The 15,875-nt window shown below is 47.5% G+C and overlaps 1 protein-coding gene across 1 annotated transcript in view; it reads left to right on the forward strand.

Moving 5' to 3' along the window:
* Window positions 1-15,875, forward strand: part of lama3 (laminin, alpha 3) — a 340,063-nt gene that overhangs the window by 77,467 nt on the left and 246,721 nt on the right. The window contains exons 9-11 of the mRNA XM_085993930.1: window positions 491-581; window positions 13,787-13,918; window positions 15,150-15,212. Of these exons, the coding sequence (XP_085850056.1) occupies window positions 491-581; window positions 13,787-13,918; window positions 15,150-15,212 (286 nt within the window). The remainder of the gene's footprint in view (window positions 1-490; window positions 582-13,786; window positions 13,919-15,149; window positions 15,213-15,875) is intronic.

The following is a 15,875-nucleotide window of genomic DNA, read 5'->3' on the forward strand; positions in this document are numbered from 1 at the left end:
GCAGCAAAAATGTTCAGAATGTTCCAACAAAGCCCCTTTAACTTGAGAAGATCCACAAAACCTTTTTAATGGGCCTGTAAATAGACACAGCGACTGATTTCTGCGACACAGTAACCACCATGGTGATAATGGTGTTTGAGCTTGGCTGTCTACAGTCCAGCCTGTGCAGAAACACTAAATAAATAGTGTATCTTTAGCCTGCTTAGCTGATTTGAACAAGCATTAGTGGTGCTGTTAACAGAAATTTACCACCACAGTTCCATTGGCACGCGAAGGAAAGGTTTTTCTTTTGTTTAAATTCCAAGTCGCAAATCTTAATTGTCCAGTTGAAAAGATGATGCAGTCAGCATTAGTGGCTGGGTTTAACTTCATAAGATGAAAGCTCAGTTGTTAATATGCTAATTTGACATCTGACAGACTAATAAGCAGCTGCAGTAGCAGAGGTTTTGTTACGTTTTTGTAAGCCACGTGTTTCTAAATTGCTCTGCAGCACAACACCGCGGGGACAAACTGTGAGCGGTGTGCGCCGTTTTATTATCGGCCACCTGGAATTCCCAAGGAGGCGCCCGACGGCTGTTTACGTAAGTCTTTCCTGCGTTTTTCTTCTTCCACCAGTAAAACAGATTATTGTAACACCCTTCAATGGAATATTTTGGGGGTAGTTTGAGCCTAACTCACCCACGGGAAACTCCCGCGGGCTGGGGTGGAAGGCAGGTTTTACGCCCCGCCCGATATTGCTCTCCGCTGACTTCCATGGAGAGTAAAATCGTTCACGGTGTGAAATCGGCGTTGCCCCCGATCTCGTCAGTTTCCCAATGGGCGGATGAGGTTAAAATTGCCCTGCCCCCGTTATTTCTGTACATCATTTTAGAACGCAAGGAGTTTCCAGTTGCATTATTTTAATTGCTCAATGAATTGCAGTGAAAATAGAACACTACTATGCAAAGACAGATTTTTTTTAATTTCTATAATCCCTCCTTATTTTACCCCCTTTATGGCTACTTAATGAAAAGAAGGAAAGAAAGGACTTGCATTTGTAGCGCACCTTTCACAACCTCAGGACGTCCCAAAACGCTTCACACTCAATGAAGTACTTTTTGAAGTGGAGTCACTGTTGTAATGTAGGAAACGCAGCAGCCAATTTGCGCACAGCAAGCTCCCACAAACAGCAATGAAATAATGACCAGATAATCTGTTTTAGTGATGTTGATTGCAGGATATATATTGGCCCAGATAACTCCCCTGCTCTTTTTCGAAATAGTGCTGTTGGATCTTTTACCTCCTCCTGAGAGAGCAGACGGGGCCTCGGTTTAATGTTTCATCCAAAAGACGGCACCTCCGACAGTGCAGCACTCCCTCAGTACAGCACTGGGGGTGTCAGCCTAGATTATGCGCTCAAGTCTTTGGAGTGGGACATGAACCTACAACCTTCTGACTCAGAGGCGTGGGTGCTCCCAACTGAGCCACAGATTTAACTCTGAACATGCATTTGCCCATCTCCTCAAAGCCAAGGCAGGTAGATGGGGTTAAGATACAGATCAGCACTCCCTCATTAAAGCACTGGGAGTATCAGCCTCGATTATATGCTCATTATGTGCCTGCGGGATGGCCTATTTCTGTGTTGTAACTCTATGATTCTCAGAGAACAAGCAGGCTTCTGCTAATGGTAATCTTGGATCAACTACAAGGAGATACACGTGGTCAGACTGAAGCAAATCCTGCTGATTTCCTCGTTTCCTGGCTGTGAGGGCCACGCTTCTCTCTGCGGGACAGATCCCTCTGATGGAGCAGTTATTATCGGCAACTCCCTATTTGGGAAAATACGAGTCTAAACCACAACCCAGTCCCATGAAGTGCCACTGTGCAGTACTAACACACCATCTATATTTTCTTTCCCGAGATAAATAACCTGGGCTGCCTGTTTATGGTCCACAGAATAATAGCTGGAAGCGAGTGATAAGGTTGTAATTAAACTGAGTAGTTATAATGACTTTATAAACCGCAAAGAATGAAGCTCAATCCAGTTAATGAATGTCAGCCTAACCTCCAGATTGAATTTCATGCCTCAAGCTCAGTGTGGACGGCGTATATTCTGCTGTGTGTAAGACTAGAGAAGAAGTTGTTATGATCTGGAATGCACTGCCTGGAAGCAGATTCAATAGTAGCTTTTCAAAGGAAATTGGATAAATACTTGAAACAGGAATAAATTTGCAGGGCTGTGGGGAAAGAGCAGAGGGAGTGGGACTAATTGGAGAGCTCTTTCAAAGAGCCAGCACAGGCACGATGGGCCAAATGGCCTCCTTCTGTGCTGTAAGATTCTATGATCAGTGAACTTTTTGTCATTAGTCTACTTCCTGTTCGCTAATTGGTTCGCTGGGTGTGGTTAAACTGTGGAGAATGTACCTTAAATGCTCAGGATGCGCGCTGGCCTTCAGGAAGCTCATTGCAACTAGGCCATGTCAGAAACTATCAGGCAATGAAGGGGAAATCACTGGCACTGCGGCTGTGACTTTTTGATAAACCCTAGTGGGAGGCGGGTATATACTCAGGAAAATACTTCTTGCACATTAATGGATAACCAAACAAATTGTGATTAGGGACCTAGAGGCTTATGACACTAAATAAATTGTTCAACATATATTAAGGGCTCGATCTTGCCATTGGGGTCGGGCTGGGGCGTGTCAGGTGGTTTTCGTGTCAGGACCCCGACTCCGATGTGAAGTGGGCACTTGATTTCCAGCGTGTGGGAACCCCTGGCTCAATTAGTCTTTCCATCCTGAAAGTCACCTCCGATGAGTGCTGCTGGATTTAAGGCCTGCAAGCAGCCTTGCTTCTTCTGGAAACTGGAAATGCTTTGGACATTGTATGAAGGATTTCATTTACCGACCATGTTGTCCACCAGCAAACAAAAGTGTGCACCTTGTGATAAAAATAATAACTTCCGGGAAGTTATGTCATCACTTCCTGTGAACTGTGAACTGTGAACTATGAACTATGAACTGTGTACATACCTCACTTCCTGTCATGTGTCACTTCCTGTTGGACTGGTATAAATACTGGTCTGTTCAGTATTGTAAGAGGCTTCTACCAGAGGCATGGTAAAGACCTCTCTTGTATATAGTGTGTTTATAAGTTACTTAAAGCTTACTTTAAAGTTACTTGATGGTAAGCCTCCTTTTTCTTACATCAATTTAAGTAACTTAGTATTTACACTCACGAATACTAGACCTTCGGACAAACTCGGAATTAAGGATCCAGGGAACCACCCATCATGGAGAAAATCCTTAGACCTATTCGTCTGGACTTGGACCCGAATGCACCAGCAGCTGGCAGGGTATGGAAGCATTGGTACCGTACTTTTGAGAATTTTCTGGATGAATGTGAAGCGGATGCTCCTGCTAGATTGAAGATACTTATCAATTATGTGACCCCAAAAGTGTTCGAATATGTTGATGAATGGGATAATTACGATGAGGTGATTCGGGCACTTAAGAAACTGTATGCCAAGACCCCAAATGAGGTCTATGCTAGACATCTACTGGCCACAGCCCGACAAGGGCCAGGGGAATCAATTGACGAATTCCTGCAAGAACTTCGCAGGCTCAGCGTAGATTGTAACTTTCAGGCAGCCTCAGCTGAGCTGTACCGCCAAGAAATGATTCGTGATGCTTTCATCTGCGGGATTGCCTCTCCATTTATACGCCAGCGTCTACTAGAAAGTAAAACACTTGAGCTACAAAAAGCTTTTGACCTAGCTTGTTCACTGGATTTGGCAAAGAGAAATGCAGACCTCTATCAGCTGCCCAGATCTCGATCTGCTGCTGTAGCTGCAACCAGACAATTCAAGCGGTCTCAGGTGAACCCTATCATGGGGGAATCTAATTCTGATAATTCTGATGAAGAAGAGGAGGACGACCCCACTTTAGCAGCCTCTTGGCAATCTAGGAAGGAATGCTTCTTTTGTGGAGATGCTTTTCACCCTAGGAAAACCTGCCCTGCTCGCAATGCAATCTGCAGTTATTGCGGGAAAAAAGGACACTTTGCTAAAGTTTGCCTATCAAGGGCCTCTACGAGGGCCAATCCAGCTAAGGCCTACCGAACTGCCCCAATTAGGGCCTATCAAGATGCTCCAGCTAGGACCTATCAAGCTTCCTCTCGAGCTCTCTCCCGAAGAAGCACACCGAGAGTTTTAGCCACTCTCTGTGCAACGACACCAATTACAGCTGCTTGCCCACAGAACCTGTCTCATGCTGCCACAAAAATTTCAATTAAAGGGCATACCTTAGATGCCTTAATTGACTCAGGAAGTACTGATAGTTTCATTAAGGAACAGATTGTTGCGAAATTGAAACTACATGTCTTCCCATCGGACCAGGCAATTGCGATGGCCCAGTCATCACTTAATACCAGAATCTCCGGCTTTTGTGTTGTTGATATGACACTTCATGGTCGTATGTATCCCTCCACCCGACTTTCGGTGCTCAAGGACTTATGTAGTGATCTCCTCTTAGGACTGGACTTCCAAAAACAGCATAAGAAACTCACCATTGAGTTTGGTGGATCCAAACCCGGACTTACTATTTCTAATATACCGTCTAAATTACCATTTTGTGCATTATCAGCAGCTTCACTTGATGAACCCTCATTATTTGCCAGTATTCCGCCTCAATGCCAACCGATAATAACGAAATCGCGGCGCTTTAATCAGGAAGACCAATCTTTTATTGCGGCTGAAATCTCTCGACTTCTAGCAGAGGATATCATTGAACCATGTTCGTCGCCCTGGCGGGCTCAAGTCGTCATTGTCAAGAACCCTCTAAAACCTCACAAACAGCGACTATGCATCGATTATTCGCAAACCATCAATCAATATACCGACTTGGACGCCTACCCATTGCCACGCATTGATGATATGGTTAATAAACTGGCCGAATACAAAGTGTTCTCAACTTACGATTTAAAAAGTGCCTATCATCAGTTACCCTTGAAGGTCTCAGATAAGCAGTACACAGCCTTTGAGGCTAATGGACGGCTGTACCAATTTCGTCGCCTCCCATTCGGGGTTACTAATGGAGTGGCTGTCTTTCAACGGGCAATGGATGGCCTGGTTAAGCAGGAAAACCTAAGGGACACTTTTCCCTATCTTGATAACATTACCATTGCAGGTCACGATCAACAGGAACACGACTCCAACCTCCAAAAATTTCGGGATGCCCTCCATCGCCGTAATTTGACCCTGAATGAATCCAAATCTGTTGAGTCGCAACCGACCATCAACATCCTTGGCTACTGCGTAGGCAATGGTATCATTAAGCCAGACCCAGAAAGACTTCGCCCGCTCCAAGAGCTCCCGTCACCTAAGAATCCGGCTTCTTTACGTCGGGCTCTCGGTCTGTTTGCATACTACGCTAAATGGATTCCTCATTTTTCGGACAAAATCCAACCCTTGCTGCATGCTAGATCATTTCCACTGGGAACAGCGGCTGTTGCAGCCTTTAGCCTTCTCAAAAAACAGTTGGAGAAAGCGGCTCTTCACTCCATTGATGAGAATCTCCCTTTCGTGGTTGAATGTGATGCCTCGGAGGTGGCGATCTCGGCTACTCTGAATCAGGAAGGTCGTCCTGTAGCATTTATGTCCAGGACCTTACAAGGTGCCGAGCTACATTATCCTCCGGTTGAGAAAGAAGCCACAGCCATCATAGAGGCAGTACGGAAGTGGAACCATTTTCTAGCTCGCCAGCACTTTACATTGATCACGGACCAACGATCAGTCGCCTTCATGCTCGATAATCGAAAACGAACCAAAATTAAGAATAATAAAATACAACTTTGGAGGATGGAACTGGCCTCTTTTGGTTATACCATTTTCTATCGGCCTGGCAAGGAGAATGTGGCCCCAGACACCCTCACACGGGCATTCTGCTCCACTATGTCATCCTCCACCCTCATGGATGTCCACAATGGTTTGTGCCATCCTGGCGTTACGCGCATGCTACATTTCGTACGATCACGGAATCTCCCTTTTTCCACTGGAGATGTAAAGAAAATATGCTCAGAATGCCGGCTTTGTGCGGAATTAAAACCTCAGTTCTTCCGCCCCTCAGATGGTATACTCATACATGCAACCCAACCGATGCAACGACTTAGCATCGATTTTAAGGGCCCAGTGCCCTCTTCAACTCGGAACACATATTTGCTCGCCATGATCGACGAATATTCACGTTTTCCATTTGCCTTCCCCTGCTCCAATATGCTGGCGTCCACAGTAATCTGCTGCCTTGAGCAGGTATTTTCTCTCTGTGGCATGCCGGCTTATACTCACTCAGATCGGGGTCCATCCTTTATGTTGAGGGAACTCAAGGACTACCTCTCAGAACGGGGAATTGCTACAAGCAAAACAACACCATACCATCCCATCGGAAATGGGCAGGTAGAGAGGTATAACGGTATCATCTGGAATTCCGTACGTCTCGCTTTAAGATCTCGGGGCCTACCAGACCAGCAATGGGAAACAGTGCTTCCGGATGCATTGCACTCTATACGGTCCCTGCTTTCTACAGCCACAAATACTACACCTCATGAGCGGTTCTTTGGATTCCAGCGTCGCTCATCTCATGGGACATCACTCCCGTCATGGCTAACTACTCCTGGACCTGTATTACTCCGAAGATACGTTCGGACGTCTAAAAATGACCCTCTTGTAGACGAGGTCGAACTAACCGATGCCAACCCCACCTATGCAAACATACGATATTCCGACGGCCGAGAATCTACCGTATCATTACGGGATCTGGCTCCCTGCCCACCAGGACCTCGTGGGACATCGGGTGATGGCATTTCACCAGGAAACTCTTGGGACCTATCGGGTACCCCTCTCCAGGATCCTGATCGGACACCAACTAGCTTGGTGCCGGTAGAACCCCGTGCTCAAGGTTGCGACCCTCCCAGTACCACGCATGAAAGTACTGGTCTGCCACAGACCAGCTCTGCACCTCCCTCTGAACAGAGGCAGTCTGACTTTGAACCTATTGGGGCTCGTACTCGAAGCCATGATCTCCCCGACCCTTCACAGGGCAATCCAGGCCACACGGACTCTGGCCAATGGCCAACCGCATGTAAGCGGACCAGCGACCCTCTACGACGGGAATCCAAACGGGTGCGACTCTTCCTTGTTCGGCGGCTGCGGACCAAAAGGTTGACCACAGCCTCCTAAACCTGCAGGAGGGAAGAATGTGATAAAAATAATAACTTCCGGGAAGTTATGTCATCACTTCCTGTGAACTGTGAACTATGAACTATGAACTGTGTACATACCTCACTTCCTGTCATGTGTCACTTCCTGTTGGACTGGTATAAATACTGGTCTGTTCAGTATTGTAAGAGGCTTCTACCAGAGGCATGGTAAAGACCTCTCTTGTATATAGTGTGTTTATAAGTTACTTAAAGCTTACTTTAAAGTTACTTGATGGTAAGACTCCTTTTTCTTACATCACACCTCGCTTTGATGAGCCCTCCTTCCAAGCTCTGGTGCAGGGAGCAAGATCTAATAAGGAGGTGCTCTTCCCTTCCTCAGGGAGAAAAAAGCCACAATAACAGACTAATGCTGTGTGGCTGCAAGTGGCCCAGGAGGTCAATGCCATCTCTATGTGCCGCAGAACATGGCTGCAGTGCAGGAAGAGGTTTCATGACCTTCTCCGCACAGGAAAAGTGAGTATGACTTTCTCATCACCCTCAATCTCATCCCCATCGCCTCTCCTCACCAGCACTCTGCTTTGCCAACCTCTTCCTCCACATCCCACTTGACACTGACATCCCTGCACCCTTACCCATTCCCTCTCTCTCACTTAACTATTCAACCATGCAGCCCTCACACTCCCTATCACTGTGACGCAATGACAACAACTTACAACACACAGGGAGGGACCTTTGTCTCCTTCTAAGCATCTATGCTATGGATTCTCTACACTCCTTCATTCTCACTCAAACTCAACTTGTGACCCTCATTGCAGGAAAAGAGAGCCCACAATAAGAGGGAAAGAGCGAGGACAGGAGGAGGGCCACCCTCAGTAGCCCAGCTCACCACCTCGGAGGAGGCGGCCCTGGAAATTGCTGGGATCGAGGAGGATTCCCAAGTGGGGGACGGACAGGCGGGCGCATCACAGCAAGCGGGTGACAGAATAGTTTGACATCTCTCTATGAGTGACTGATAATGATTCTGATGCTCTAACAGATTGACTTATGATCACCTACACAATTCAGTGTGCATGCAACCTTTCCCTCACATCTATAACTCTTGCCTTTACTCCCCCACAGCACCATCGAGAGCCCCCATCCCCACTGTCCAGGAGGAAGAGCCTGAGCTTCCAGACTCCTCAGAGGAAGCTACAACCTCTGAGGGCCCTCCGTCAGCAGAATTAAGCGCACTCTGCACTAGTGCAGATGCTTACACCTTGGTGGGACCTTCGGAACATAGAGTAGAGTTGTCACCTGGTGTATCACAGCTCACAAGTGAGCATCAGCAGATGGTGGAGACAGGGACAGCAGTGGAGAGTCCTCGTCGCAGTGGTGAGGACGCTCCCAGCTCGCCTCTGCTGCATGTCGACCCTGCGCCTCCGGGTCCATCCAGAAGGAGAGCGGTGCTGGAACTCCAGGAACAGGTGCAGGAGTCTCTGGCAGGTTTTGTCTCCAGGGTCGCAGTGAGTGTGGAGCGAATGGAGGAGTCCATCGCTAACATGAGCAGAGCCTTTGCAGAGGCATTGGCGCATGAACGCATCAACACGGAAAGGATGGCAACCTCCTTGGAAAGGATGGCTACCTCCATGGTAAGGCTGGCTACCATAGAGGAGAGGATGGCTGCGGTAGAGGAGAGGATGGCTACGTCTATGGAGGAGCTTAGTTGACTGGATATGGAAAACATAGTCATTGTTCAGAATAGACTGACATCTCTTGGGGAGCGATGGTCAGCTAATGAGCAAACAAACCAGACCTTCATGCAAGTCCTCTGGAGTAGGACTTCCACTGCAGAAACAGGTCCTCATGGCCTCCTTGCAGTGCAGCAAGGTGCTGTCCAGCCACTTGCTAGCTCTGAAGTGGGGCTGACCCATGAGAGGGATGTTGGTGGCATACAACAAGGAAATGGGGGCTCCTCTCCAAGCACTCATACGACCATGCCACTGCAGAGTCCTCGGTCAGAGCCACACCAGAGTCCCCACCCAACTGATATCGGCATCTCAACCCCTACACAGCCGCAGGAGCAGCAGACTGTTGCCGAGTCCTTACAGGTTCGCAACCCCAGAGGACACCCGCCAAAAGTGTCAAGACAGGAGCAGCAAGAAAGTGAACAAGGGGCCTCCACAGCTGCTGAAGCCACAGGGGAAGCATCACGTAGGAGCATGCGTAAGAGGAAGATAATGCACAAGTAGTCACAAGGGTAGTCACTTGGGTGTAATGTTGTGTTTAATGTTGAAAAGCCATCAGTTGCTTCTGGTATATGCCTCAGTTGAGGAAGCGCTCAGTCAAGTTGGCGAGAGGGGTTTCCCAGGAGGTCACACTGGAGATGGGTGTCAGGCTCCAAACTTCCACAACAATGAGTAGGCCTTCTAAAAGTTCCCCCAGACCTGAGACAACAAAGTTCTGCCACCTGCAAATGAAGATTGCTGAAAACTCCTTTTTAATGGTGGAGCTGCAGCTGTTAGTAAGCAGTCCACTTGTGAGGCTGCCAGGATTCACTGGCGTGTTCCAGAGGAGACATGCAGGACGTGGGAAAAGTGGTAAAATCAGAAAGGCCTCTCAAAATGGGATTATAGAGGCACTTAGCTGGTTGTTAACGGCCTTAAGGGCCTATCCCGCCTCTTGGCGGCGGGATGGAAACGGGGTAAGAAAACACACATTTGGGGAAATTGCTCGGAGGCGGGATGGAAGCAGGATCGGGCCCGCCCGCCATTTTTTGTGATTTTACCACCTCACACGTCTCCAATCCCGCCTCCTCAGGCCTGGCAAAATCGAGCCCTAAATGTTCAACTTGAATAAGTTATGTTGATTGTCTCAATTTAATTATCCTATGTCTAATAAACAACAACTTGCCTTTAACGTAGTAAAATGTCCCAAGGCACTTCACAGAAGAGATTATCAAACAAAATCTGATACCAAACCACTTAAGGAGATATTAGGGCAGGCAACCAAAAGCTTGCTCAAGGAGGTAGGTTTTATAAACTGTTCAAAGGAAATTGGATGAATACTTAAAAAGGCATGAATTGCAGGGCTATGGGGAAAGAGCAGAGGAAGTGAGAATCGTCAAGATGGCGCCCGAGACTGTCCGGCGCTAGCGCGCTCTCCCTGCTTCGGGCGGCCCGCTCTCGCCACTCGCTCCCGCAACCGGAGCGAGGTGTTCGGCGAGTCAGGCAGAGGCAGCGCAGCGCATCGGGACACAGCAGCAGCCACGTCGACCCGCTAGGGCACGTCGGCTGGCTGCTCCTCAGCGGGGAAGTATTCTGACTGGGAGGAGGGGAGCCGAGCATGGCGGCCAGAGGCCGGACCGGAAGCGGGAGAAGCAGGCCCGGGCTGTCGGACCGTGGAGCCGGCGATGGTGAGGTGGAGGCCGCGGCGACCGGAGGATGTGTTCGGCGAGTCGGGCGGAGGCAGCGCAGCGCATCGTGATGCAGCAGCAGCCACGACGACTCACAGTCCGACTGGGAGGAGGGGAGCCGGGAATGGTGGCCAGAGGGTGAGCTGGAGAAGCAGGCCACCACATGTGGAGCCGAGCCGGCAACAGTGAGGAGGAGGCCGCGGTGACGAGGAGGACGGACATCGTGCTCCCACTGCCACTGGATGCCAAAGAATTGACTTTCTGAACACGGCGCTGTAAAAATAGCTGATGTGTCCCTATGGGGAGTAAGCATTCCATTGTACTAGTACTGGTTACATATGGCAAATAAAATTGAATTGAATTGAATTAATTGGAGAGCTTTTTCAAAGATGGGCCATGATGGGCCAAATGGCCTCCTTCTGTGCTGTAGGTTTTAAGTGTCTTAAAGGAGGAGAAAGCGGCGGAGAGGTTTAGGGAGGGAATTCCAGAGCTTAGAGCCCAGGCAGCTGAAGGCACGGCTGCCAATGGTGGAGCGATGGAAATCGGGGGATGCTCAAGAGGCCAGAATTGGAGGAGCGCAGAGATCTTGGCAGGTTGTAGAGCTGGAGGAGGTTACAGAGATAGGAAGGGGCAAGGCCATGGAGGGATTTGAACAAAGGCAAAATACTGTGGATGCTGGAGATCTGATATATAAACATAAAATGCTGGAAACACTCAGCAGGTCAGACAGCATCTGTGGGGAGAGAGAAACAGAGTTAACGGGCCAGAAATTCCAGGCCAGAAGCGTGAGTACGGTCGGCTTACTCATGCTTCTGGCCGTTGGAAATGCCGGCGTTCAGCATGAACAGCGCATGCGGGGAACGCCGGCATTTCCAGACCTCGAGCGCGTGCGACTGCACAGGCAGCGCTTGCGCAGTGAACTTCGTGGATTTCATTCATGAAATCCGTGAGGTTAAGTCCTTAGAAGTTACACTGAAAAAAAGCAAGTGTAAAGTGGTTCATTGGCTGCGGAGGAAGATATATTTTATCGTGGAGCTTTTGAAATGCAATATTTTTGTTTGGGAAAGGGAGGGAAGTTATTTTAAGAAATTTTAAGTAAGCTTTAAAGTTAAAATTTTTTTTTTTTTAAAGGGTTTTCAGAACGGTAGGTAGAAGGAGCAATTGTGGCTGTGTGAATGGAATGTGAGAATGAGTTATGTATGTATGTCCACATATATTCCTTTACGTATATGTATGTATGTTTTATATTCCTTTACTATGAATGTATGTTTTTAATTATGATTTTCCAATAAGTTACTTTCTCTGAAAGTCATAATTAAATAACACATTCATACACATAAGTAAAGGAATATATACATAACACGCAAAGGAATATATACAGACATACATACTTTCAGAAGCTCCACGATAAGAAATATCTTCCTCCGCAACTGTACCCATGCTTTTTTCATGCGTAAGTTGTAATGACTGGACCTCACTGAAAGCATTAATGAAAGCGGCGAATTATACTGCGCACGCGCTGCATGTGCAGTCGCACGCGTTCTGCCTCTGAACCCCTTCGTTCAGAGGACAGGAAATGCCGGTTTTCCCCACATGCACTGTGCATGCTGAAAACCGGCATTTCATCCGGCCAGATGCGTAAGTACCCCGACCGTACTAGCGCATTTGGAAGGGAATTATTGGGCCAACATTTTACATGTCAATAAAATAAAAAATTTAACACTTGCACGACTTGCCCCCTCGCATCTGCGACTGAGGGTCCAAGGAGGTGCATTGCGCAAGAGGTCATCATCGGACGTATCCTCACACTGTTCCCTTTGGGGAACTGTATGAAGTGGTGGAAGGATTTATGGCCGTGATTAACGCTCATTCCGTGACCGTAGCCATCTTTGAACCAGCCATTAGGGTGGTTAGTCCTATGGCGGGAGGGGTTTACGGGCTCCCACAACCCATCTGAGGGGGGGGGGTGCCACCAACACCCACGGACGCAAGTATCTCGCTGGATGTCCACCCAGAATTTAAAGTTGGAGCTCCGACTCCACTTGCCGGGACTGTCTGGAGTGGGGTTCAAAACCCTACTCCTTCTGGCCCAGCGGCGGGGATGCTTACTGCTACGCAAAAGGCCCACTCCGCACAAAAGGTGACACCCATACGTTTCCTGCGCCTTTTCCCTCCCCGTGACTGGAGCCCTATGCTGCCATTTCACGTTGCTAATCGGATTGGGCGTTTGTCATAGCGGTAGGATCCCCGCCGCTGGGCCAGATCAGGGTAGGGTTTCGAACCCCGCTCCAGACAGTCCCGGCAAGTGGAGTCGGAGCTCCGGCTCTAAATTCTGGGTTGACATCCAGTGGGATATTTGCGTCCGTGGGTGTGGGTGGCCCCCCCTCCTTGTATAGCTTGTGGGAGCCCGTAAAACCCTCCCGCCATAGGACTAACCGCCCTAATGGCTGGTTCAAAGATGGTTACGGTCACGGAATGAGCGTTAATCACGGCCATAAATCCTTCCACCACTTCATACAGTTCCCCAAAGGGAACAGTGTGAAGACACGTATGACGACGACATTGCTAAATAAATAAATGGAATTTAAAAAATTCTTTTAGGGCTTTTAAAAGTCTTTAAATTGCTTTAATTCTCTTTAAAACTACTTCAGATTACTCAAAATAATGTAAACATTTTAAAAAGTTTATAAAAGTTACCAAAATCTTCAAAAAACTTCCAAAAACCTATTTAAACTGCTGCTTTGCATGTAAAAAAGCAAAGCAGCTTGACAGAAACATTGGGGGCGTGTCCAGTGAAACTGAGACCTCAAGGGGCGTGTCTCACTTACACTGCACGCTCCTGGGTCCGCGCTGGCTGCACTCCTGGGCGGCGTGACGTCATACGCTGCCCGGGAATGTGCTTTCTATTTCTCCAAGTTCAGGCGTCCCAGAAGCTGATCGGCAGGAGCGCGGGGTAAGTGCAAATACGGGGCTTGCAGCGCGTGCAAGCCCCGTTCTGGAATTTCTGGCCCAACGTTTCAGGTCAGTGACCCTTTGTCAGAATGGTCTGATGAAAGGCCATCGACCTGAAACGTTAACTCTGTTTCTCTCTTCACTGATGCTGCCTGACCTGCTGAGTGTTTCCAGCATTATCTGAGGGATTTGATGAGAGTTTTAAATTTGATTTAAAAATAAAGCCTGAAAGCGGTATCTTCTCTTCAGCCTGCAGGTGTAACCCTGAATTTACAGACGGATGTGAAGCAACAACAGGCCTATGCCGCTGCAGACCTCAGTTCAGTGGTGAACACTGCGACAGCTGTTCCCATGGATACTACAACTTTCCTCGATGCATTCGTACGTATTACAGCTTTATATGTGTGTCTTTACGGACTCACCTTGTTCACAGTACTGAAAGGAACCCGGCTAAATACCCTTTCGCCCATTTCCAAGCAACTGGCATCGTGAGCAATCTAATACTTTGTTTATTCCGGTTGGAGAATTTGACACTTGAAATCAGATATCATTTTCTGCTCTCTGATTTAAGTATGTCGTCTATGCTTACGTTATGGGCTCTGAGATTCCCACAGGTCACAATGCTAGTACTGCGACAGCATCACCACCCGTTGATGCCCTCCAATACCGACTCCTACCAGAGTGTGCGGGCACCTCATTTGGATGGGGCCAGTGGGCATGTACTATATAGAGGGAGCCCAGAAAGTGCAAATGTAATACACATCTTCATACTCTTCTGAGACTTAGACAGAATTACATAGAATTTACAGCACAGACACAGGCCATTCAGCTCATCAGGTCTATGCAGGTGTTTATGTTTCACACGAACCTCCTCCCACCTTATTTCAACTCACCTTATCTGCATATCCTTCTATTCCTTTCTCCCTCATGTGTTTATCCAGCTTCCCTTAAAATGTATCTATACTATTCACCTCAACCACTCCCTGTGGTAGCGAGTTCCACATTCTCACCACTCTCTGGGTGAAGAAGTTTCTCCTGAATTCCCGATTGGATTTATTAGTGACTATCTTATATTTATCACCACTAGTTTTGGACCCCCAACAAGTGGAAACATCTTCTCTACCTCTACCCTATCGAACTCCATTCATAATTTTAAAGACCTCTATTTGTCATCCCTCATCCTTCCCTTTTCTGGAGAAAAGAGCCCCAGGGGACACAGTCTAAGGATAAGGGGTAGGCCATTTAGGACAGAAATGAGGGGGAATTTCTTCACCCAGAGAGTGGTGAACCTGTGGAATTCTCTACCACGGAAGGCGGTGGAGGCCAGTTCATTAAATATATTCAAGAAGGAGTTGGATATATTTCTTAAGGCTAAAGGGATCAAGGGGTATGGGGAGAAAGCAGGGACCGGGTACTGAGTTTGGACGATCTGCCATGATCTCATTAAATGGCGGAGCAGGCTCGAGGGGCCGAATGGCCTACTCCTGCTCCTATCTTCTATGTTTCTATGTTTCTATGGCCGTCTCCTGCTCCTAACTCTTATGTTCTTATGAATCAGTTTGCATGTTATGTAAATTTGACATTTTTAATTGTGAACATTTTTTTCTTCTAGGTGTTCCCGTTTACCCCACCCCCAGTCCGGTGACTGTAGCCCCATCGGCTGGACATTTCCAAAGTGAGCGCTTACCAGTTACATTGAGCATGGCACCCAGGTGCTACTGAGGGTTTGATTGGTGTCCTGTCAGTGCAGGCTCTTCTCGCTAGAAGTTGCCGTAAGGCATCTTTACTGCCGTTCTAGATTGAGCAAAAGCATATTTTATTAATTTCTGTTAACTCCTTTCAACTATAAATTACATTCTGGTGAAGATATTTTGGGCCTAATTAGACCAATGGATCATTCTTTACTGCCCAGATTATCCACAGGAACAGTTCGTGTGATGTTTTACAATGTTTATTTTGACTTTGAATTAAAATCTAGTAAGCTAAAATGAAACGGTATTTATGAAACATTGTCAAAATGATGGCAGTCTTTAATTGAAGCAAAGGTATATTGCACCAATTGCTACAAAACAAATTTCTAACTTTTCTGCTATTAAGTAAATATTCTTATCAGGAGGACAAAGTTATAATTATTTTTTTGTACGAGATTTCTTCAAAAGGCAATCCGAGAAGTATCCAGTTGTAAACCGTTCTTGAATTCAGCGCCTTTTAAAAATATTTATTCATGGTATATGGGCGTCGCTGGCAAGGCCGGCATTTATTGCCCATCCCTAATTGCCCTTGAGAAGGTGGTGGTGAGCCGCCTTGAACCGCTGCAGTCCGTGTGGTGAAGGTGCTC

The sequence above is a fragment of the Somniosus microcephalus genome, chromosome 7 (assembly GCF_052327205.1).
Source record: "Somniosus microcephalus isolate GS21.2 chromosome 7, FLI_Smic_1.0, whole genome shotgun sequence".
Classification (NCBI taxonomy): Eukaryota; Metazoa; Chordata; class Chondrichthyes; order Squaliformes; family Somniosidae; genus Somniosus; species Somniosus microcephalus.